The 25,134-nt window shown below is 39.5% G+C and overlaps 1 protein-coding gene across 4 annotated transcripts in view; it reads left to right on the top strand.

Annotated features, from left to right (window-relative positions):
- The window catches only part of LOC118329797 (collagen alpha-1(XIX) chain), a 95,087-nt gene that overhangs the window by 42,242 nt on the left and 27,711 nt on the right, over positions 1-25,134 (top strand). For all 4 annotated transcript variants that reach the window (XR_004796798.1, XM_035664110.1, XM_035664109.1 and 1 more), the window contains 12 exons: positions 9,026-9,070; positions 10,424-10,459; positions 14,117-14,170; positions 14,245-14,289; positions 16,601-16,633; positions 20,063-20,101; positions 20,235-20,279; positions 21,010-21,045; positions 21,598-21,642; positions 22,574-22,618; positions 23,096-23,140; positions 24,687-24,767. Coding sequence is in view for 3 of the 4 variants with exons in the window: in XM_035664110.1 (XP_035520003.1) it covers positions 9,026-9,070; positions 10,424-10,459; positions 14,117-14,170; positions 14,245-14,289; positions 16,601-16,633; positions 20,063-20,101; positions 20,235-20,279; positions 21,010-21,045; positions 21,598-21,642; positions 22,574-22,618; positions 23,096-23,140; positions 24,687-24,767 (549 nt within the window). In the remaining variant the exon portion in view is untranslated. The remainder of the gene's footprint in view (positions 1-9,025; positions 9,071-10,423; positions 10,460-14,116; positions 14,171-14,244; positions 14,290-16,600; positions 16,634-20,062; positions 20,102-20,234; positions 20,280-21,009; positions 21,046-21,597; positions 21,643-22,573; positions 22,619-23,095; positions 23,141-24,686; positions 24,768-25,134) is intronic.

Genomic DNA, 25,134 nt, shown 5'->3' with positions numbered 1-25,134 from the left:
TTATACAGATGGTAGTGTGTGAGACCTTAGTGTAATCTGTTATGCGTGGTGAGTGATACGAAGCATAAGACTCGCTGAGGGCTACAGTACCCGGAGTGCGTGCCCTGTGGATCTTTGCACAGTGTATTCTCTCTGACCTCAAATATTTGGTTTGCAAAATGAACCAGGGTTTATTCAAAGTAGATTTTCAGCCTCTCCTATTCACTTGTTGGATAATGCATTAATGAAACACTCTGTATCTGTAAACATAGGACGGGAGCAATCTGCTCCGGATGAATAATACGGCCAAAAGTCCAGATGAGACTGTGAAATTTCTAAGAGCCAAGACTAATAACAGCATCCATTAGGAGATGAGAACATTCAAGAGGCAATGCCGGCCTAGTGAGGAGCCAATGCAATAGGCACCCAGCTTGCATCGAAACACTACACAGACATTCAGCTGATAGGTGGGAATTGAGCTCATGGTTTAATATAGATTTATCATCTTCACCACATAAAAATGCAAATTCCGATAATATCATCAGCCCTCTTTCCTCTCCTTAGGAGTTGTTAAAGTCAATGAGCTCTTAAAACTCATCGCAGAAGACATGGTAGGGATGTGGCTGTTGTAAAGAGCTGTTCTGAGGCTCCCTTGGGACTGCCTTGGCTTAGTTTTCATAGACATCCACTGTCTGCATTTCCTGTGTTTGCCTTTGGCACTAGTGTTTGCATACTGTGTGGTAGTGAGATTTTGATGTTTGCTGCAATAGCTCTATAATGGTTATTTTACCCAATGATATGCTGTGTTCTGTGACTGGGTACCCTTGTAATGCCACCTGTGTCCCTTCGTATTGTGTGGCTCTTGAAAAGAGGCATAATGCGGTATGAAAATTATTGTCACTCTCTCTCACTCTCATACAGCTTCTTGCTTGTCTATTTCCTTCTTCTCTCATCGTTGTAAGCCCTCTACAGAAAAAACTCCTTTACGGTATTCAGTGCCTAATTGCCAGACTGCCTAATTAGGGATGTTACCCAACACACATCATACATTCATGCATTGAGGACATCTATCCTCTCTCATAGAAAGCTTACAGTCGCCTCATTGGCTCTGTCCCCCGCCATGTGCAAAATTTGTGATGAAGCTAGTTTGCCATCTAGTGGCACATGTACAAATCACCATTTAGTCACATGGGATCTATGATTGAGTCTCTGTGAGGAAAGCCTTCATGGAAAGCTTTAGCCAAGAGACTATAGGTGCAATCTTGGCCAGCTGAGCTGTGTCTTAAGTCGGCTGCAGTGTCAGCCATCTCTTTATACGTCCCTGAATATTTAGATGGCTGGGAGTTAAAGAGAGCATTGTGTGCCAGTCAGAATGGTGAAAAATGCTAAGCTGCATTTGAGCCCCTGCCAGGCAGCTGTCGGCTTTGCCGTTCTCTTCCTGCCCCGGCCGCTCCTCTTAACCCTCAGTAAACAACTGGAACAAATCCTATTTTATTGAGGCTTTTACCAAGTGCAAGGGATCTCTGCAAGCTCCAGTGCCCAGGCATTTTCTGAGCTCGCACAGTGTCCTAAGATGGCATCCAGCGAGGGCAGTCAGAAATAGGGAATTTGCAAAGTCTGTCTCTAATTGGATCTTTAATCAAAAGCAGGTGAGGCTGCGGTCTGCAGTGTGTTTTGTGACATTTAAAGCAAGCAGCATAATCAATATTTACCTCAAGCTTGTTGATGGTTGATTTGACACCATGAAATCGGGTATGGTGAGAATTTTGTCAACTGCAGCATATCGAGCTGCATAGTTGGTGTGAATTCACTGAATATTTGTCCCCTTCTCCAGTCGACACTCAGCTGAAGCAGCTGGGCAGATGTAGTGTACATGTAAGAAAATATTAATAATGTAGATGAAGCTGAGAATGTGCCTATTAGATTAAAAATAAATCACAATAAACAACTATCCTGTATATTTTATGTCACTTTGGAGAAAAAACAACCTTGCCTTGTACGAAACTGTGACATTGAAGTTTTCATATTCATTCCTAGCATATTAGTTAATGATTAGACACAACCAGTGGTTGAACAAAACATGAAATGTTTAAGATGCTGCTGCAGAAATCTTGGTATTTTAGATATGTGTTGTGCATATATTATGCCATTTTTCCTAGTCATGCTGATTCTTATGATTCATGGTGCAATTTTAATAAATGAGAAATCAGAAAATATTTGCAAGGGGAATGACATTTCAAGAATTAATTACTGAATAAATTAGCTTTTGCTTGCAGGGTGAATAATTGTCTGTATCTTTTCCGAATCTGGATACAGCAAATGTTCCTAAAGGACTCTAGGTTTGACCCCAAAGAACTTAGGGGATCAAATGCATCTGGTTGCAATGTCCTTTTTTCCATCATTCATAGGCTAGGAGCAAACAAGCATTTTCACTTGGGAATAAATATTGTGACAGGTTGTGCTGTAGCAAACTCTCTCCTACTTGTGTTTGTGTGTGCGCGCAGCATGTGCGCATTTGTCCGTCTGTGTTTGTGTCCTTTTTTTGTTCACACTTCTGGATGTCCACGTGTGTTTTTTTGGACAGTCCTCAACCAAATCATCCTTTTAACGCTGGTGTGGAAAGATGTTTTTTCTGTCTTTGATCCCTCACTTTACTGCTTAAATCCACCTTGCAAACACAGACAACAATAATAGAAAACTCCATACCACCTACTCTTTGTTTTAGGAATTGTTAAACAACATGCTGATATTACTAGGGTTTTATCATCTTTACCGGTTTGTACACATTTGTTTATCAAGCAAATACAGCTGCAGCTCATAAGCTACGTAGTCAGTTCCAGTTAAACACAGTACAGCAGTTAGACAAAAGGCTCAGGTGGCCTGAATACATGTCCCCAGAGGGTGACAGGACTCTGCTCAGGCAGAAAAAGTGGGAGTGGCATGTGAGTTTTTCAGTCAAGAAAAGGTCATCTCCCCCATGAGCTACATAACATTGTCGCAGACTAACCTGGCTTGGTAATGTCAGATAGTTTCCCCTTCAGGACATTAAACTTCTCTGTCACATGTGAGGTAGAGAAAACAAAAACCCTATACCAAAGATATTTAGTTGGTCAAAAGCCATCTACAATAGGTATCTAGGGTGTAACCAGGCTATATTAGGTAAAACGTAAAGGTTGGACGAATGAAAAAGTGGGGCTTCGTGGAAAAACACCAAAGCCTCACTAAAACAGTCATATTATGGTTCCTACAAATATGTAATTGTTTAAATTTGGATATCAAAACACAAACAGAATAGATTTAGAATTTTGTAGAGCATGAATGTAAATAGGAAGAAAGGATAATGACTTTTTGGAGCTCCAGAGGCCTTTACATAGAGGCAAATTAGCAAAAATCAAGAATGAGATATTGTCTTAAAATTAATTAAATTTGATTTACCTACTGATATCTATCTTATAACTCTCTATCTGCATATAAAAGAAAAAGATAAATTGGCCATCGCTTTGTCTCTCTGTACTGTACGTCAGGTTTGAGTTGGGTCCTGTGGTGTTCATTTCAGAAGGCTCCTCCAGCTTATCTACTGACCCCTCTTGACAGGGACATTTGTCAGGTGGATTATGTGGCTTTTTGATGGTATATCTGCTTTACTGCAAAAAAATGCGTCACGTTCTGGCCGTTTTATACCACTGTGTTTTCCCGGTATAGGTAGTCGGACATGGAGCGTCTCGGGGAACATGTTGACATTTGGGATAAGGATTATGGAGTCATCATGAACGAGTGCCTCGGCTGTGTGTCACTGTCGCTGTTGACTTTGCTCTCAGATTGGGGGCTTGTGTTGCAGGACTGAGCCAGGGCCCATGTCTGTGCTTTACTTTTACACTGTAGAACTCGGAGCAGAGTTGACGGCAGTCGAGGCAGGGATTCATGTGGATTAAGTTGGAAGTTCAAAATACGCTGTCAGCCGCTGAGGCCTCCTCTTTACCCCAGCTCAAATGTGTACTCACTCTAGCTTTACTAGCACCATTATTGAATTAGTAGTTAATGTGGAGTGCTTCCCACACTTCTGTTATATGGTTTGCAGGTTTTTAGAGCAGAACAGATAAATAGTACTTGTGAATATGTGTTTGGTGTTGCCAGCCCATCTTTCATTTACTGGAGAAGCTAGTTTATCTTTTACTTCGACTCTGTCTCTTTCCCCTGCGCATCTCCACAATCCCTTCATATTTCTCTACCTCCTTCCTTCCCTCCCATCTCATCCCTCATTTCCTTCCTTGCCTTCCTCTATCTCTCCCTCCCTCTAATCTACTGCAATGACCTGAAGGAGGGCTTCACACTGCAGCGCTCAAATAATAATCAAGCACTAGGATGTTGTCAAATTTATAGGACACTGAGCGTTGCATAGCAACAGAGATTGCCAGGGTGATCCAACAGGAGCTGGAAGTTGGGTGAGGGAGAAACGGGGCAAGTGACAGGAGACAGAAGAAGGAAGGAGAGATGACAAGAAAAACAGGAGACAGGATAGAGGAATGAGATGGGAGCAATGGAAGTATGATATTATACACAAAGGGAGAGATAAATGAGAGATGGAGAGGCAGAAAAGGAAATGAGAAAGTGAAGGTTGGCTTAGCTGAAAGAAAAGATCCATAGACACTGCTGGCTGGTCTTTTTGGCTTGCAGTTCAAGTTATAATTATCATCATGTTGACATATTTTACTATGGCATTTTGGCATACAGAGGTGGTATTAAGTTTAAAAGTGACTTGAATATAGCAGAGCAAAATATCCATTTACCCAGTGGTCCGAGTCCAAATGCAGGCTGCTCTTTTGCTGTCACTAAAATCCTTCTCTTTTTTTTACTTCGTGTCACATTTCTTTTCTTTCTTTTGTTCTTTCTTTATTTGACGTTAAAATCCTGAATTTCAGTTTCCTGTTCGTCCTTGTTGCCTAGAGACTGCTTTGGACTGCTTGTCACCTCTGACACTTATCTTTCTTATAGTGTTGTGTCTACCAGTTAAAACAAACAGGACAATAAGACAAAACTAAGAAAACATAAGACAAACAATGAAGCTTTGTATAACGTCTGGAATTCTTGGAATTTGCTTTGAATTTTGGAAATGAGCAGTTTTGATATTTTTAAACTACAGTCATCATCATCATCATTTAAATCCTTGTAATGTTGACAATGACAAGTCTATACACAATTTTAGCATCAAATGTATTTTTATTACTGTGAAAGGTGAAATTATAAATTTAGTTTTGTTAAAACAAATAAGAGTCTATTGTTTTCTGCAGAGACAACACACCAACCAATTGTTTTTAAAGTAACCAAAGAAAAACATCTCTAACATGAACAAACATGATTATAAAATGACTGCAATCTGAGATGTCAGAGTTTCCCTTTAGCTACACTTATGGAGGTCCAAACATGACATTTAGAATTGAACAAGTTATTGAAATGGCATTAACAAAGAATTAATAAGTTAATACTCTGAAACACACTTGCTACCTGCTAACTACTAACCTGTAGTATTTGGGTGCTCGTGGGCACTACGGTGGTTCCTGGCGTCTTGATTATCTCAATATTCCAGAGCCAGTATGTCCCTTCAGAGGCAGTTATCTCGCCGTGTCACTGGCAGGTGTTTCAGTTTGGAGAGTCAACTGAGTTCAAACGGTGATGACAGCTGTGCTCCGGACTAATTATTTCTTGTCACTGTGCACAGATTTGTCGGGGATGGCGTGCTAACCACAGGTCCTCTAGACAGAAAAGTGTCAGTCTAACCCCAAGGTCACTTGGTGGAGTCTTTTTAATGGACTGCTTTATTGCGAAAATGACAAGCTGTTGTTGTTTATGAATATTCAATGAAAAAAAGATGATGTCATCAGATGTCAATGAGGGCAGACTAAATATTAGAAACACCTCTCAGTATAAGACAATACAATTCAGCAACACAAACTACACCTTCCACATAACCTTAAAGTTTAATCAACACATCTCTACAAAAATGTATTATTATCATCTTAAAGGTAGGATTTATACCTGGGCCATTTTATTACAGTGCACTAATTTAAGGTAGGTATACCTAACTGGCAAGAGAGTATCAATCCAGTGATAAAGGCAGTAATCAGTGGTGCCAATTTAGCAATTTTGTTGTTGGATATAGCACTTTTTCTGTCTACCCAGTTTTATTTTTTTTCAAACAGCACCAAGCAACAAAATGTAGGTACTTTTAAAATATATTTAGAAGAGCAACTTTTGAAAAGTCACGCAAATGCTAAAATGACATTCCTTGTTATTAGCAAGTAGCTTGTACCTACAGTATAATTGTTTAATAGGTAGGTGGCATGTTAATCACCAACACTCTGCACTATAACTAGGTAACTATAATTGTTCAGTTTTATTACTAATCAAGAAAATTAAATAGAAAATCTATATACACCTTGCTTGAGCTTGATAGTTGCAGTTGTTCAATAATCTTACACCTTGTTGGTTTGATACATTGTTATTTTTGTTGTTAGCAAGCAATAAACGACAACTACAGTTGTTCATGTGTGGGCTTACTGTAGGTTTTACTGTGTGACAATAAAAACATGAATAAGACAAATATATGATGTACTGTGTTTAAAAATTAAGCACATCTGATAATAAAACATGTGTTCATATTACTTTTGCAAATAAAAATATGAGATAATAAACTAACAAATTTCAAATCAGATGACCAGTCAATTTGAGTAACGTCACTTTATATTCTACGTAACGATGTAGTTTTACGTCATTACATAATGATGTCAGCACGCAATTACAATTTATTTAGGAACTTTAGCAACAAATCGACCTGCCTATAGCAACTTCATTTGAAAATTAGTTGGCCACACTGGCAGTAATCCAAGATTAAGGTCAGTATTTCTTTTTGTGAGCAGAATGTACGACAGCATTATGTTTTTTCAGACAGTAGGAAAGCAAAATTAAACCACCTTATAAAGAACCATTTTAAAACTTTATAACACAGGTGAAACTGTACAAGTAAGCTTTGGAAATTAATAATATGGAATAAACGCCAGATCATCATTTAGTTGTTCTGACTTAATTTGTTGATATCTAGAGTACTGCTGTTTATTTTGATGATAATATGCAAATTCATGGACATAAAGTTCATGTGCACTTTGGTGTTAAAAGATTTAAGGGCAAATGTGGAGAAATAATTTTAAAAACTGCATAATTCATGACCTGCTTGGAATAATAACATATGAAATATTCATTAGCTAAATTACTTATCTATGTAATCTGCTTTTGTTGTCGAGTTCAGGGGAGAAAGGGCAGCAGCGGGTGCTAAGGCGAACAAACATTCTGGTCTTTTCTGCAAACGTAGCAGAGTCAGCCGATTTATTATCAGTGAAAGAGAACAAATAACAGCGTCCATCCACACCAAAATGCCATCTTTGTTTGTGAGAATTAAAGCATTTGCTGTGCATAAAAGTGATGGGTTTTGTATCTACATATAGCACTCCAGTACACAGGCAATCATTGGATACTTTGGCTGCTTCTCTGACTGCTCTTTTCATGCCACGAAAGCTAGCCCAGCTCAGTTACATTTCAAAGAGGTTACCTAATGCAATATAATGTCAGTCATTTGAAGCAAAGGATTTTAACATTTAAAGGTGATGTTCCTACACAGCAACACGTTTTGACATCTCCCAGCTCTTCTTGACGTTGAACTCATTCATGCTCACATTAAAGCACATGTAGCTTCGCAGCTCCATTAACACCGATGATCAAAAGACGCTGACCAAGGCTTTGTTGGTACATAAAACAGCGGCACACAATTCCCATGAGTAGGCACACACTGGTTCCACTGTGTCATTATTAAGGTTAATATTTGCTGTACTACACCTTGGCTTCTGCTGGTTTCACAGTCCTGTAATCTGTGGACTTCAAACAAGAGAAACACACACAGCAAGCACACGTGCAAACGGATGATTAAAAGCAATAGCTCTCAGTGAAGTTCCTTCATTTGTCTTTGTTGCAAGCAAACGCACATGTCAAATTCGACCCAGTTAATCAAAGTCTGCGTACATGGAGTGTCAGAGGAAAGAATCGGGGGCGTTGCTTTGGATTCTCTACTTTCAGCAGCCACTGATCCTTCCCTCTCCATAGATCTACACCACCACTAACTCGGTGGAGCAAAGAAGTGTTTTTTGTGTGTCACCCATAATGACACATACAGTAGGAGAGAAATACAATGTTTCGATATAGCAATTGTGTCAGATGATGAAACTGCTATTAGAAAGAGGTAATCGTATTTAGCCATGATACCGTTATCTGCATTGTCTCACACTTCTGCCGTTGATTACGCTGCTGTACAGTGAATTGATATTGGCCAGAGTATTACCATCTGCTAATTGAGTTGATTTTACATCCGTCTTGTGTGTGTGTGTGAAAGCCAGCTAATTCCAGGCACTCATAACACACCAGTGATGCTCTGCCAGTTTTTAGCATAGCTGTAGGGATATCCACAGAGCTTTATCCTCTTTTCTCATGAGGACATAAACCCCCTTGATGTAAATTATACCAACTTTGGTTTGGTTCAGATAGCATTACATCTCATTAAGATGTCAGCTTTCCAAAACTCGCAGACTCTCAAGCATTAAGGCCGTTTTGCAATTCACAAAATCTGTCCAAAAAAAACAACAACCCTGCCTTGAAACAAGCAAAATGGTTCAAAATGGTCGTTTCCTTCTGACCTAATTTGCAATGCTGGACAACGCTGGCTGGTTTGGCCTGTTTGCTGCTGTATCTGCTCCTTGGGTTGATTAATGCACTAAGGGACTCACACAGCTGGAAAGGAGGCAGTAAACCAGAGGAGGGAACAAAGACTAGTGGGCCACACGGGGTGCAGCAATTAAGCTGTTTTCTTGTTGTTAATTAAAAGCAAATTAGAGACTGCGGCAGGAGTTGCTGTCTAGCCTTAATTGCTGGCAGCATGTATGCACAGCTACACCTGTTGTTGCATCTTCACTCACTCATCTTAATCTTTTTTTTGTGCTTTCCGTAGGGACGGAGAGGAAAGCCTGGAGAGCCTGGACCCAGAGGCCTGCCTGTAAGTGATATACAGTAACAAATGCACACACTGTTCAGAAATGTTACCTATTGATTTAAGGTAAAAAGATAAACTGCAAAATCTGACACATTACAAAAGTTACAAAGTCATCGTAATTATAAAACCATATTAAAGCAAACAGTCACAGCAGACATGCAATACAAGCTTAGAAAGAGCAATCACACGGGCTATATTGATCCGTTCAGAATTGTCTCCCATACTGCTGCAAGCACGCTATATTATTAGTACAAAACCACAAGGGGTATATTAAGGTAGCACTTGAGAATGCTTCTATTGATGAGTAGGACAAGTCTGCCTGTAAGGCCCGTTGACTCCTTGAATTATGGTATTTTCCTCAGGCATCCAGACCAATCCGAGACACCGTTTGTGTGTTTGTGTAGTGACCCACACACTAAAGAGTACAAACACCACAATGCGTTAAAGGAGACAGCTTGTCAGACTCTTAACTGCTCTGATGACAGGACAACTGTTTAGGCATCATGTAGCTCTGATGCTTTGGGTGTCCAATTATTTTCATGCCCTATTGCTCTGATTACGCTCTTGATCAGGACATAGGGTTTCTCTTTTTTCATTTCATCCAGAAATCCAGAAAGATTCTGTTCTTCTTCTATCACCGTTATGCTCAATAGGTTCAATTATCTTTAGTATAATCGAGCTACTCACTGTTAAACCTCTCCCACATGACTCAAAGAATCTCCTGCCTCCTTAATAACTCATAAAGTTGTAGGACACAAAGTCGTAGGACAAAAGAAAGACAGGATGGAGAAGGTGTGACATTTCTAAATGGCAATGTCCTGATGATACCCTTAGCATGTGCCAGATTTGCCTCCATCCCCTGGTATTGGCATTTATGAGTCACCTGTTTTGCTGAGGTAGATCTCAGGGGCAAAATCATCTATTCAAAACACACACCAGGGCATCACTCTCTGTTGTCCATTGGCAGCAGGATAGTGCTCGCAGTTGAGGGGGCAGCGGTTATTTTTCAATGTCAAATTAGCATTGCACGACAACAGGAAAGTCTGTGAAAGGCACACAACAAAGACTCGCTCAAAGATAATCTATAGACTGCTGGGGTCCAGCCACATCATTATGAGAGCTAGCATTAGTGCAAAGGTTATAAATAATATAATACAAGGCCTTTGCTGTAAATAGGAATATTTTTCAAGTAAACTTGCAGGTTTAAATTGGGGGGGGAAAGGCTTAGGATGGTTAAAGTGTGATGATGAAAAAAAAAACACATGCTCTATTCAACAGTGTTCATATAATAGTCTTTTTGTGACTCAATTATCGTTTCTCTGTGTGAAAAGACTATTTCATTGCTTGTAATTGCAGGGTCCCTCTGGAAACTCTGACGGAGCAAGTGTCAAGGTATCACTCAAAACATTATTCGTCACAAAGCAAAGTACTGACATGTGGCATTTAAAGTAGATTTGAGCTGTCTCCTTTTTTGATAAACTGGCCCTTACCTGCACTTCCAGCATGGGCGAATTGTCAAGATGACTGAGCAGTGTTCACTGTAGCAGTCCTCTAAATAGCCAAGGAGTTTAATCATCTGCGCTGTGTTGTCTGTATAAAGATGTACCGTGTTTAAATTGTTTTCTAAAAGAAGCCAGCCACACACACATATTACCAGACCTCTGTCCTTGACTGAAATCTTTGTGTTTTTAGTCAGTGGCTGATCTCTCTCAAATGGCACCTTTCAGTCAATTGTAGCCTATCAGCTGTGCAAGTTAAATAGCTGTTCCCACCCTGCACCTCCTGCAGCGCAGCGCAGTGTGACTCAGTGCTCACACTCCAAACAGACAGATGGCCATTACGTACAGTGCTTTTGCAAAAAGGGTCTGCAATCATTTTCATGAAGCCCAGGGGTGCTGTAGCTCACCAGAGGCACATGAGATATATGGTGTAAAAAAACTCTCAGACATGGACCTCTACCAGGCCTCCTGCTGTCTCTTTTGCTACCTTCTTCCTTCACAAACCCTACCCCACCCCCTCAGCACCCACACACCACCCACCAGGCCTCCAGTGGCCCACTTGTGATCACGCTGAGAGTGAAAGCTATTGTGTAGTGGACAACCTCTTGACCGCAGCTGTTCATTTGATGTATAGGTGCGTCGTTTGCTGGGGTGTCAGCTCAGGCCGCAGAATTCCTCCTGCTCCCTCTGCCCAGAGGAAGGAGAAGTGTCAGCTGGCCAACCTTGAAAAAGAAAGTTGTCTGTATGAGGACATACTTATTATACCTCAAAACAAATGGGATCATTGCAGTAGGTATGCTATAGGCGGAGGCACAATGGATAGTGGTTTCGGATGAAAAATTACATAGTATTACCATGTCCTTGCAAGTCGAGCTTAAGAATAAAATGACAAACAGAGGTTACCTTGATTAAGTTTTTATGTGTTTCCTGTAATTGGTTGTTGAGTTGCAGCTTTAGTATCTCACTATCACATATGATAAAATAAAGCTATAAAACTCAAACCAAGGATTGGCAGAAAGCAAAACAGCTCTGACATTGCGGGTTCAGCATCATTTTTGCAATTGCTATTTCACTTTCATAGGTCTTTTGTTAAATAAATGGCTGAAGACACTGAAGAAAAAGACATATAATGTAACAATAGCAAATAATTATTATATATTGTCAGTGTGTGTAAAAGTTTACACGTTTTTGAAAAAGTCTCTGAATTCAGAATGATGAAAGGTATGAGTAACACCTGCAGGTGACCAAAGTTATCAATTTGAGATTAGATTAAAGCATTATGGTTAAAGAATATGATTCAAGCATTCGTTTTAAGACCACTGACTCATCCTGATGTTAGGTATAGTTGTGGTGCTGAGAAACATTGTTTCAATACTGTAATGCTCACATTAAATGTGCATGCTAGCCTTGCCCTTGCCATGAATCAGTCATGCTCTTACATTACGGATACATCTTTGCTTTGTCATTATAAATTCATGCTTACTGTGGATGACAAGAAAATTCGCTTGTCTCAGAAAATCGCTTCCCATTCTAATCTGCTAAAGTGAAACAAGTATAGCCATGCATTTAAAGGAATTTACACAATCCAACATGATAAGTAAGGGGAGATAACCGTCACAGAGAGGAATGGAAAGTAACAGTTTCCATGAGCAGTAATAATTGAGAAGCATCAGGGATTCTCCCTACATCTCAGTGGCCGTCCTTGTGCATCTTTTAGTTTGGACAAAACAGACACAAGTTAGACTAAACTACAGCTTGTGTAACATCTGTGAGCTGAGCCCCCTCTCCCTCACTCGGCAGAGTGTGAATGTTTTAAAGTCAGAAAAAAAGGCTCTGTGCGGTGAATGATGTGCTGGGAAGACAGTGTTCTCATGAATCACATCTCCATAACTGTATCTCCTGCTGACAGTCTCAAACAGGCTCTGACAGAACACTGCAGATATTGATGGAGAGACGGAGAAGGATGCAGACAGGCTTAATTGCAGTTTGATGACTCGAGGTGCCTCAAAGTCAACATCACCCACAGACTTCCACAGGTGGACCAGTTCCCTGTCCTATATACGCTGGGCTTTCTCATTGTGTAAATACAGTGATAATCTGGATAAATACTGCCTGTGCTGCAGTTAATCTCATTTGAAAGGTTTATTAACTTGTTACATACCCCTCTGCCAAATAAATTGACTTTGAATGATATTCCACGGAGATCTAACAATGATAACGACAGACATATTTTGCCACCAGTCTATGCTAGAATACAGCACACAACATTTTTACAACCAGTGACATCCCGGGCTAATACCAACTTTCCCTTAGATGTGATTTACATTGAATGTCAGTCATAACTCAGTGCAAACTGCTTCAACAAAGGGAAAGCAGCATAGCATGTGGTTTACAGTTACTGTAAGACAGAGATTGTACAATGTTATAATTAATAAGGCTATGGTGGTAAAATCATGAGATCCTGTGTGGCTGATAAACCTGTGCAGAATTCAATTAGCACTCAAAGTCAATTCTGTCACTTGTCCGTCCTCCCCGCCTAAAATATTAATAGGACAATCCATCTGTTTACACATGGGTGCAGTGTGCTGACTTAATAACAGCTCATAATTTAGACGAGGAAACAGTGACTATATCTTATTAAATGAATGGTATCGCGGTGGCATTCATTAGTGAGTCGAAGTAATGGAGGATGGGCTGAAACTGAATGGCAATTATTGTCTGTTAGAGACAAGGCGCTGCTAAGGAGTGTGCAAATACGCTGCAACCTTTCTCAGATTGCTAAACAGATGCTCCATAATGTCTCAGCATGGAGTATCTAAAGCGTTCCCTACAAATCTTTACACATATCACGCAAAACAACAATAATCTTTGATGAACAACCCTTTATTTTTGGTTCTCTGCCATGTGTGTTACTGTTTGGAAAAGAACAAAACGTCACAAGTGAGCTTTATTAAGCGTGTCAGGAGATGTGAAGCCATGCATTTCTCCTACTCCAGATGCATTTGGTTCATTAATTACCACTCTTCTGTTGAAATAATAACTCGTAATAATGAGGTGGGAAATGCATACAGTATGATGTGTCTATATGTATATATATATATTAAAAAATCTCTTTCAGAACTCTTTCATAAATCTTTTTAATTATTCATTCACTGTGTGTCTTGACCAAGGTGCAACTCCATTTGTTTTACAGTTGTGTTTACTTAGTATTCTCCACATAACTGACAGGAAGAAATCTTATTAAAAATACTCAAAGGAAAGCTCATAAGCAGTCATAAAGTGCCATCTATTGGCAGACAGGGGAATGATTTTAACATGAAAACGTGGAAAAGTGCTGCAATGCAACAGGGGCTTAAGTTTTTCATTATACTGCTGGACTTACAACCCCATAGTCTCGCAGTTTCTTTTTTTCCTACCATAATTACAAACTATTTTTTTTCTGATTACTTATTCATAACATCTGCCCTTGCCTTGGTTTCACTCTCTGAGCTTTCTGTCTTTTTGCCGTGCCTTTGCTGTCAGTCACTGTCAATGCTCTGTTCACATACAGGGTGAGCCTGGAGTCCCAGCGGGAAAAGGGGAGAAAGGAGAGAGAGGAGACCCGGTACGTATTTTCCTGCAGTGACATTTACAATGCCTTTGTGTTACAGAGTCATTAACCAAGGCCTCCTCCCACAGGGTCAGCCAGGTGCTGAGGGGGGCAGCGGGATGAAAGGACAAAAAGTAAGTCACATCAATGTCAAGTGTCATACGTGGTGATTCCCTCTGTTTGTGCTCGCTGAGACTTGGCTTATATATGTGGAGGAAAGAAGAGAAAAAGGTGGTGGAGGTAAGGTAGTTCAAGCAATATAATTGGTATGATACGATATACCAGAATTCAGAGACTAAACCTTTTGAGTTAGTTATCTTCCCCTGTTTCCTCTGAAACCCCCTGCAGGATGCACAGAACCAAGGCGAGGGTTTTCAGTTTTGCCCTTATGTCTTTTATTTAATTACCTCAGATTGTTTGTTTATCTGCCACAAAAAATCAGCTAAATCTTCAGGGAAGTTGGGCCATGTGTCAAGAAAGAAAGTATTATTGTATGTGCAGACAGTGCCATCATCTGAGCATTTACAACACACTTTACATTTCTTCCAATAAGTCCTGGCATTTGAAGTGTGAGTAGCCTAACTCACCATTTTCACAGATTCACTTATCACGCACATATACACTTGCTACCAATTTCATTCAATCTTAATCAAAATCAGTACATAATCAGTACAGTATGTATTGTCTATTTATTATTAATTCTTGAATGCCCTCTGCAGTCATACGAAAGGTACTCTGGACAGTCCTGTTGAAATTTGATGGCATTTCAAAGCAATGCAATAAATTGAAATGACCGTAACTCAACTCACGGTCAAAGATTAAAAAAGTCTCCTTAAAAGGGAGGAAGTTTGGAATTCTATACTAAGCACTTTTAGGCTGAAAGAGTAAAATCAGAAACCAGATTTCAATCAATTTTATAGAGTTCAGTGGATTGCAATTGTTTGCAAAGCAAGACTAGGAGTGTACAGCCATGCTAGCGGCTCTGTGAGGCTGTGTGTGGGCACAGTGCTGCTAAATGCTCACAATGAATATGCTTAAATGCTGATAGTAATGTTAAACATTATACCTGCGGATGATGACAGATGAAAAATCATTACAGCAACCAAAGTGCAATTCATCCTGAGGGAGGCATGAATGTGTGAATAACATTTTCCTGAGAATTCATCCAATATTTGGGAAGACGTTTCATCCAAAGCATAAATGTCAACCTCATTGTGACGCTAGAGGAAGATCACCAAAGTCATTGGGATAAATAGTTGGACACTGTGACTGTATGTGTACAACTGTGTGCTAATGTATCCAGTAGACCTTGAAACCTTCTGGTGGCTCTAGATGAAAAAATAAGTCAGGGGATCACCAATGTCAGTAGGATTCATCCTCTGGGAACCATGAATGTCTGTATAAAATGTCACTGCAGTTCATCAAACAATAATATTTCCGCCTGGACCAAAGTGATGGACCGGCCAACATTGCCATCCCTAGAGCTATGCTGTTAGCATGGCTACCTGATTGACTTGTTTAATTAAACCCTTAAAGGGATGATTCACCCCAAAATCAAAAATATTGCCTTCTCTCAGGTATAATGGAACCACTCGGTTTGTGTTGCTCAATGCGTCAAAAAAAATGTATTTGGAAAATTTAACAGCAATGTCTATTTTCCAGAAATCATGACCCGGTGAAACTGGGGGACTGAAACTGCTGGTTTAATTATATTCAAGAAATGTGCCTTAGATCATTTTTATATTCTCCTAAAATCAGCATGACTGTCTATCATCATGTGTATTTTGATCCACGGGGATTAAAAACTTAAAAAAACTTTTTAGAATAAAAAATGTAGAGGATTGTGAAGGTTTGGTAAGGTACAGCATGCATTCTCTGAGTACTTTTTAGTTGTTTATCGTACTGTATATACACAGATGTCGTGCTGTGTTACCTTGTTTTATTTAAAGCATGAAAGTTATAGCTTGTAAATTATGAATGGAAGAATGGAGGCTCCCAAATGCAATGCATCACAATTAAGAGCCTTCTACGGTTCCCCGGAGCACCCAATGCACCCATTACAAAGGGTTATACACTGTATAAGTATATATACACACACACGATGAATACTGCAACATTCTACATGATGCGCATGAAATGCACAGCATCACAGTATGCTTTTTAACAAGAATGCTTTAATGTTTTCTTTCCACTCATTTCAGGGCTTTCCTCACTTGAGTTAGACAGTATTTTCTCTGAAGTCTGGTCATGTTATTGCCTCTTTATTGTTGCTCCAAAACCTATTGATGCAGTTGTTCGAGGTCACCTGTGGCATGCTTTCAGAAGTATTTTCTCAAGTGCATTTTTATGCTGTATATTTTTTCTCATTTTTGGGCGCTGTCTTGTTTTTGTCTCCCTGTCTATCAAGCTGTAGTGATTGATATTTTGTTTCTGCTGTATTTTCAGGGCGATGTTGGCCCCCCTGGTCCTCCTGGTCCTGTAAGTACAATATAATGGTAAAAGCCTACCTTACAGAATAGTGTTCGTTGTCAATTTTGTTGTGTGATTCCATCAATGTTTTGACACCACACCATGTTGGGTAACAACAAAATAATTGATTATAGCATTAGTGCTCTGTTCTCTACAACTTAAGAAACTGTGCAACTTTTGTGCATCAGTAAACTGTGTACTATGAAAAATGTGGGGACCAGGAAAAAGCAGCAGCAGAGCAGTGTTTATCTTTGTTGTCACACCTCCAACATGGTGGCATGTCATCTTATAACCAATTCCCATTCTTTGACAAGCCTGTAGATTTGTTCTATCTTCAGATTTGTAGTTTTTTTTTTTAAAACATTTTTTTCTGTACAAACACTGTATCAATGTTGAAAAAAAGGGCATGAAACATGGGCAGCCTTTTCAAGGCAGTTGAGAATAGTCGTGTTGTATTTGTCAGAGGGAGATCTTCCTTGTTTTGTTTTTTTCAGGTAATGAACTCACGGATATTTGGCAGCAAGCTCCCAGTGAGTTATTTTTTAGCATTATCCACAGCAAAGAAGTATGCATAAAATAACTTGGGCAGGCATAGAAAGCTGTGTACTGTGATTTCCTGTGTATCTAGTATTAAATTAAAACATTTTCACTGGCCATCACCCACCGATGCCGTAGTCTTTCGCTTGGAACAAAAAAAATATTTATAGTGTGAATTAGTGGGAGCCGTGCAGTACATGACCTGTTCATAATGTTCATAATTTTAATTATAGAAACATTCTGTTGGAAGACGCTAGTGCAGGTTTATTGGAGAAGCAGCTAAAAACAGAGAAACTCTGACGTCATAGTGGTTGTCTGATGTGCGCTGAAGGTGACACCGAGTGGGTGGTGCTAGGATGATAGAACTCATTGCTTAGACATTTTAAAGTCAAACTGCACTGTGACAAATCAGTTAAAAATCAACAAGGGGGCAGTAATGACACGCTGCAACTATGACTACCCTTTTAAAGAAAAAATAGAAATTTAAGCATAAAAAAGTGTCAAATGAAAACATGGTGTTGGAGCCACAAAGTGAGGGGTTTGACATTTAAATGACTCTGTCCTAATGGGTTTTGTTTTAAATATCTGCTGCCTATTGAGTCTCTGAAGTCTTCAAACATGAGCTTGGAAACAAAGTTGGATTCCTTTCATTCCTATTCCCATTGTCATTGCTTGTTAGCAAGATATTCATATGGAAATTAGACAACTTAATTATATAGCAAACAAATATCACTCCCTCTCCACTGGTTTCACTGGTTTCTGTCTAACCAACAAAAAGTCTTTTTTCTTAATAACAATAGATATCAGTGCAGGAGGTTTTAATGGCTGTTCAAAACACTGAGGTCTTGCTTTGCAATTATTTTTGAATAGTTGTCTCCTTTCCCTAAATTTCATTTCAGCTGAGGGAAGAAGATATATACATTTTCTATCACAACACATACAGTTGTATTCATTGTTGTGTAGTGAGGTATGGGTCACACAGGATATAAGAGGTGTATAATATAGCATACAGCAGAGGGGAAAACATTAGTCATTTGATAAATGAGGCTGTTTGAATATTTAGTGCCAGTCTCTGTCTGTGTTCTCTGCTTTCCCGTGGCAGATCATTTTGGCAGTTAAGCATTGATTTCCCTTACACAGCAGAAGTAAGGGTTCAGATCATTACCCTCTCTTCATAAACCTTCTTGTGCCTCTGTTTATTAGTGACGGGGAGGAGCAGTAGGCTTACAGGCATGCACGGCCATCACTTCCCCCACTGCCCTTAAAGTGGCAAAACAGTCAGTTTCAGCTCTGCGACAGTCCTTTTTTATTATTGTTGCCAGTATTGCTTTACAATACAACAAGTTTTATCATCTATTAAACTGAATATGTTATTCCAAGGTATGTTTAGTAAAAGGTTCCACGCAGAGAATCTTATTTGGTCGCATAGTGATGGACCTGGGATATTGTTTAGTATGTGAAGCAAGAACATTGACAGCAGCTGCTTAAGTGAGTGACTGCAGGTTGAAGGTTGGCTCATTATGCAGACACTCCACTGGGATAGTCAGTCAGTACCTTACTGAAGGTTACTTTGACCATATTGCTAAAGGAGGCTCTCTTCATGTCAGGTTTATTTGTACTGTATAGACCTAATCACAGTAACACTCAAGGGCTCAGAGGCACACATTTTGCCAGGAAACAAGGACAAAACATCCTAAATGGAAAAAAAAGAAGAAACCAGTGGCAAAGTGCCATAGGGGGACCGAAATTTACCCCACCTGGATATGGCTTTCAGTACCAAGATTGCTTCTATTGTCTCTTCCTTCCTTTTCATTATGCTAAAACCATCAAGACTGAACTGGTTATAACGGCATACAAGGGTGAAACATGCAGTTAACATAACACAAAGGGCCTGAGAACATTCAATTGTAATGAGAATCTGATGATTATAGATAGATAATTCAATTTTCTCCCTTGCTTTGCTCAGTTTTTAATACATTGGGCTTTAAACACTCGCCTCCCTTGAAAACCCTTTTTCTGCAGTTCATACCAAGATTGTATCGTGCATCTCAAATCCAGATTATATCGAGATGTGCCTGTGCCACCTGCAATCAATATGTGTCTCCAGTGACGGCACTGAAATGTTATCATGAACAGTCCAACTAAAACAATCACTCATATAATCAGTGACTGCACCGTTCCACCTTTACCTGGTGTGTGGGTGCTTTGACAAATAATTGTAGCCATTCTTAAAACTGCATTATAGGGACAATTTCTTGATATTTTAAGTGACAGAAAAAGCCAACTGGAAATTTCTTTTTATACATTTGTGGAGTTAAATATATTTGCATGTCCATTTGTGTTCAGTGTGGTCACTTATGTCAGTCATTTTGCCACTGAATAATATATAATAATTAGTGTGTATTTATACCTGTATTATTATTTGAAGTACTGCAATGCCAGGTCTAAATCAGGTTTTTGGTAAGATGTGTAACCAGCAAAAATAATGATTTTAGGATCAAGTAGCTCTGTAGAAACACTTTGAATTGCTGCTTTATTTGGGGATATCGTGGACATTTCTCCTCTTTACCCAAAGCAGTTACAGGAATTAGTCCATCTTAGCTGGTTGGTCTTGACCTTTGTCCTTCCATTTCATTTGATTTCTGAGCTTTACTGAAGATATAAAAGAAAAACACTCTAAATAGTGTTTCATTTTTTTCTAATCAAACCTAGGTTCAGATTGGTAATATGAGGTTCAAGGTTGGGCACATGTGTTTGTGAATCAAGAAGTTGTTGTTACTTCTGCCGTATATTGCCTTTAAAAACAATCAACATTTCAGAGGAGTGTTTTTCTGTCTTTTACTTGCTGTAATTGCGAGATCAGTGGAGACTGTTCAGCGAACACTTTTTCATTACTTCTAGGTGATGACAGCTCACGGATTAAGACAGCTCTCTGGAACTGTAAGCAGCTGTTCACATCATAAAACTTGAAATGTTAATGTATGGCATCTTTTTTCTGTGGTTGCTGTTCAAATAGTACACAAGGCATACTTCAGTCAGATTTTGAAATGTTCTGTTTTCTCTTGTGTTTGAGGATGAAATGAAGGAGAGGACCCAAAAGGGAGAAAAGGGAGACCAGGTAACCATTTCCCTCAATATTATTTTTCAGTAAAGATAATTTAACCAAAGGAAAATTGTATAAAGTATTAGTTTTCAAACATTGCATCCAACATTTGACACTACGGCATGAAACATGTTTATATTTCTTATGTAACTCTAACAAAAGCAGCGCTGACATTTGGTTTCGGAAAGAACAATTGAACTTTACCTGCTGTTCAGAGTTTAACGCCGTCTTTGTGCTCTGCAGAGGTGGAGCCCAGAATACATTTGAGTACAATTACTGTTTGGAACTAAAAACAACAGATGCATCTTACTTGAGGCAAGCAGATTGAAAAAGCCCCATTCACGCAGCTATTGACCGAACATCAAAAGACACTTAAATTATAAAGAAAAATAAGTTAGAAAAGTGAAGAGAAAAGACATACTGAATTATGGCAGGCATCACAACACATCATACGACCATAATAAGTGTAAGTGGTATAGAGGCAAAATATGGTACATGTGGTATCTCAGAGGTGACATTTTTCTTTTTTGAAAAAGTTGGTGCTTTGATTATATTCACATTCTCACAACAAGGAAGCAAACTTGGCAAAATAAATACTCCACGTTCTTAACATTCACACAACATGAAAGTGAACTTCATGAAGGTCCTTGAGGAAATGTTTTTAAACCTTACCCCAGTCAGCCAGAGGAATGCCTTACTTTTTTCTTTATGGACGTCTTGAGAAATTATGGTTTACTTTCTACAGGGGGAGAGAGGAGCTCAAGGGCCACAAGGCTTCAAGGTAAGTTGTTGAAGACTTAGCACTTGAACTTAAATTTGACCATCGATATCCACTGTCAACAAAATAAGGCTTAAATACATCCTTTATGTCCATTGAGTACCACTTGGTGTAGCCTTCCACAGTGTCTGTGCAACAGTTGTTTTTATTGTAGGAAAAAAAAAACAATCTTTCACATACTATAAATCTTGAGCTAGACAATGGCCCTGCAAAATGCCAGAGATTATACTGTAGATATCCATTTAGGTGTTTTTGAGCTGTTGTCAGAGGGCATAAAATTTCTAGACACACCAGTGTAATTCTCTTTTAGTAGCGACTGAAGTAGACCTTCACTCCTTTCTGTTGTTGACTTTTATGCCTCTCCGGCAAACCTACAGTTCTACAGTATCCTGAATTGAGAAAGAAATCAAATATATACAGGCTTTCTTTCAGCAGTATATATTCTAGAGTTGCTGTGCCTAAAACTAAAATCTCAAGTTAAAACTCTGATGTTTTTCTCTACCATTTTCTTGCCTACCCCTTAACTCTTCCTCGCCCTTTTTGGTGATGTAACAGGGAAACATAGGGCTGCCAGGGCTGAAGGGAGATCAAGGGCCAGAGGTGAGTCTTATACTGTGTTTATCTCGTATCTGCTGTGCCACTTACAGGAGGTCAAACAGAGATGTCTAAAAACCTGCTGATTATAAACAGTGGTGAGCCCTGTATACGGTGAGACGAAGGCTACTTAAGTTTAGGTGTTAAAAATAATTGGATCCAATATCTTAGATCATTTGATGTTACTTGCAGAACTTGATCATAACAACTGGCTCAAGACAATGTTCACACCATTTCTTTAACTAGTGTTGGTGAAAGTCTTGTTTCCATGGTAATAATTATAATATTACCAAAGTAACTATTTGTTTTTGGAATATGGAATTGAATGCAAACTTATTATTACATATTTCACTTTTTACAATCTAATGCTTAGTTTATCTATGTATTGTAAATGCATTCACTGTAAACACACTGAAATGAATCATTGAGGAAATTTGTATTCCTTTGAATTACGTTCGTGACAATATTATAAAACGCTCACAGTGATATGTTTTATCCAAGTCATGAAAAGGGGTATATAAAGAGCAGCCAGGATGCTGATTCTTGTATACTACTTTTCTCAGTTCTTATCATTCAACCTAAGCTCAGTTTCCATGGTAATAGGTGGATCGTTCAGTTCATCCATGCATACAAAGACAATAATGAGTCAAAAGGGGGAATGCATATAAACAGCTGATCTTAAATAACAGCAAGACCCGGATATAAGCTTTTATTCGAAATAACATGCATGCAAACCTACTGTAATTAACTAACTGTGGTTTATTAAAAAGCCATTAGGGGCAGCACTAAAACAATAGTGCTATTTGAAATGCTCTCGAAAGTCGGTGTCTTCAATGTAGCTGCATGGGCTATAACATTCGAAAGCCCAGACTATTTTGTCACCAAACAAAGGGAGAAAAATAGCCCAAAGTATTGGTTTTCCTTTGTGTTTTGCCAGGGGAAGCAAGGCCTGCCTGGACACCCAGGACTCCCAGGCGAGCCAGTAAGTATATTGGCACTAGACACTAGCACTTCATGTCAAGCCTTCCTTTCTCTCATTGCCTTTTATATCACCTTGCATATCCTCTACTCTCTAACTCAGTCTGCCAAATTGAAAGAGAGATAAACAGATAAACGTCAACAGGCAGAGACAGAGAGGAAATAGGAAGAAAAGTCCAGAATTTTTACACAGACGATCAGTAATCAAATTTAAGAATTAATTAGTGGAAAGAGGCAAATCTATGCGCTTTATGCCAGGAACGGAGGCAGAGGCCCAATCTGTTCTCCACACCTGCTTCGGTAATGAGCATCTGTCTTTACTCAAAAGCAGGGAGGGAAAAGAGGCATTTCATAAATCCTGGCTAAGGGAAATTATGTTGGAACACGGCAGCCCGCTGAAGCAGTGAGGAGGAGGAGATAAATGTGTGTGAGGAGATGAAGGCCTGGTGATAGATGTGTCTCTTTTCACCACTATTTACAGGGCTCGCCAGGGGAGCGAGGGAAAGATGGCCTAAAAGGAGAAAAGGTAAGTAAACTTCAAATCAAGTTCTCACCTCAAAGAAAAATATGAAGCTATGATGTTTTATCACAGGTTGAACATGCTAGACAACTTGTGAAGACACCTTTCAGATTATTCGCCCTGCATGCCATCCTCAATCATGTTGTAACTTTGTGTTTTTGCCTTTGATGCCTCTGACTAGTCTGTTATTTGTACACAAATTTTTGGGGGGGACTTGTTCCAAATACTGTGCTGAAAGTAGAAAACTGCGCAGTTGACATGCATATTTGATGGGGTTTGTCACTTGTCAAAATAAACGAAGCTGTACTCAAAGACTCCCCACCCACTGGAGTCATTCTGTTACACTCCAGGGCAGAGACATAAACCTAAAGTGCTTAAGCCTCCTGCATCCATTCACATTTATAATCCTCCTTTGTCATCTTTGCTGTACTGATGCAAGAGGCAGTTCTGGTTGTACATTCATGTGGTAGTCCATGAATAAATCTGTACGCTAAATATGAAGCCAGCGCAAGGAGACAATTAGCTTAGCTTAGCATAAAGACTGGGAGCAGGAGCGGAGCCTTTAGACTTGCTCTGTGGTTACGCAAAATAAATCTCCCTAACAGCACCTCTAAAGCTCAGTAACTAACACAGTGTAGCTTGTTTGTTTGATCCATACAAAAACTGAAGTGTTAAAACAACAAGTTGGGTTTTTGTTGGGGGTTATGTGCCAGACTATTTCTTGCCCATGAAAAAACAAGCAGAACAAGACTGGAAGTCTACAGGCACCCTAACAGCCCTGTGAGGCTGTTCTTTGGCACACTGGTGCTTTTAGTTAAAGGCTACAGTGGCAATGCTAACATGCTGATTTTTTGCAGGGAATAATACCATCGTCACCATCTTGTTTAGTGTGTTAGCTCGCTAACATTTGCTAATTAGCAATGTACAGCTGAGGCTGATGGTCATTATCTTTGAGGCCATTTGGTCACAAACTAAAGTATACTAATGGTGCCAGTAGAGGGAAAGTCAGTAGGATCCATCCTTTTTCCCAAATTTTGTGACAATACATCCAATAGGTTTTGAGATTTTACAGCTTAGACTAAAGCAGCAGACTAACCCACCAACACTGCCATATATGGAACCACATTGCTACTGTTTCCAAAAGACAGGGCACTAAAAGGTTTTTTCCACATTTGGTGGTAGATAAGAAATAAACAAAATGTCTTCTTTTGGTAGAGCATTAAAAACATTTAAATTAAATTGTATCTATGACAAGAGTCACCAAATATATTTGGGTCAGAAAGCAGTCACTGCTGTTTCCATTAATTTCCAACCGACAAACTTGATGGTTTTGTAAGGGTCCATGCAGTAGTGCCAGAAGCTGTGCATTTATTGATATGCAAAATTATCCTGGTAAATGTTGTCTGCCCCCGCTTTATCATCCAGACTCTTCCTTGTTCTCCTCCCTGTGTGTAAAACCTCACATCCTTTGCATTGTTGAGATGACAGAGCCAGTCTGACATTTTGCGTCTTTCATTCAGCATCTGATTACTGTCTGTCATTCTATCTGTAGGGGGACACTGGTGGAGTGATTGGGCTACAGGGACCTCCAGGTCCTAAGGGTGAGCCTGGAGAGCCTGGAGGTGGATATGTGGTAGGTACCATATCGAGTTTAGACAGTCACTTTCATCTGACCTTGTTGGCTTTGGTCCTTGGGTAATGGCTGGAGTAGAAACTGTTAGTGTCGAAACAGGAAAACAACAAAGGAAAATTAACAAAGCAGATCATCTGCAAACACCTGGAACAGCAGGAGATACGTTAAAGGAAACTAGCTTCTTCAGCTGTGTATCTGCCATGACATTATGGAGATGCAATACCATTAAGTGATCCACCACTGGATAACCCCAGCACTTGGTAATCACCTATCCTCCCATTTTGGAGCTTATAGCCGTTGAAGCACTCTCTTTTATGGACATGGCTTTGCATATAGAAATGTTCATTACAGCTTCACCAAAAAGGCG

Source organism: Morone saxatilis, unplaced genomic scaffold (assembly GCF_004916995.1).
Source record: "Morone saxatilis isolate NCDOM2014 unplaced genomic scaffold, NCSU_SB_2.0 Contig19, whole genome shotgun sequence".
NCBI classification, from domain to species: domain Eukaryota; kingdom Metazoa; phylum Chordata; class Actinopteri; family Moronidae; genus Morone; species Morone saxatilis.
The sequence above is the reverse complement of the archived record's forward strand: the minus strand, read 5'-3'. Positions and strand labels throughout refer to the sequence as shown.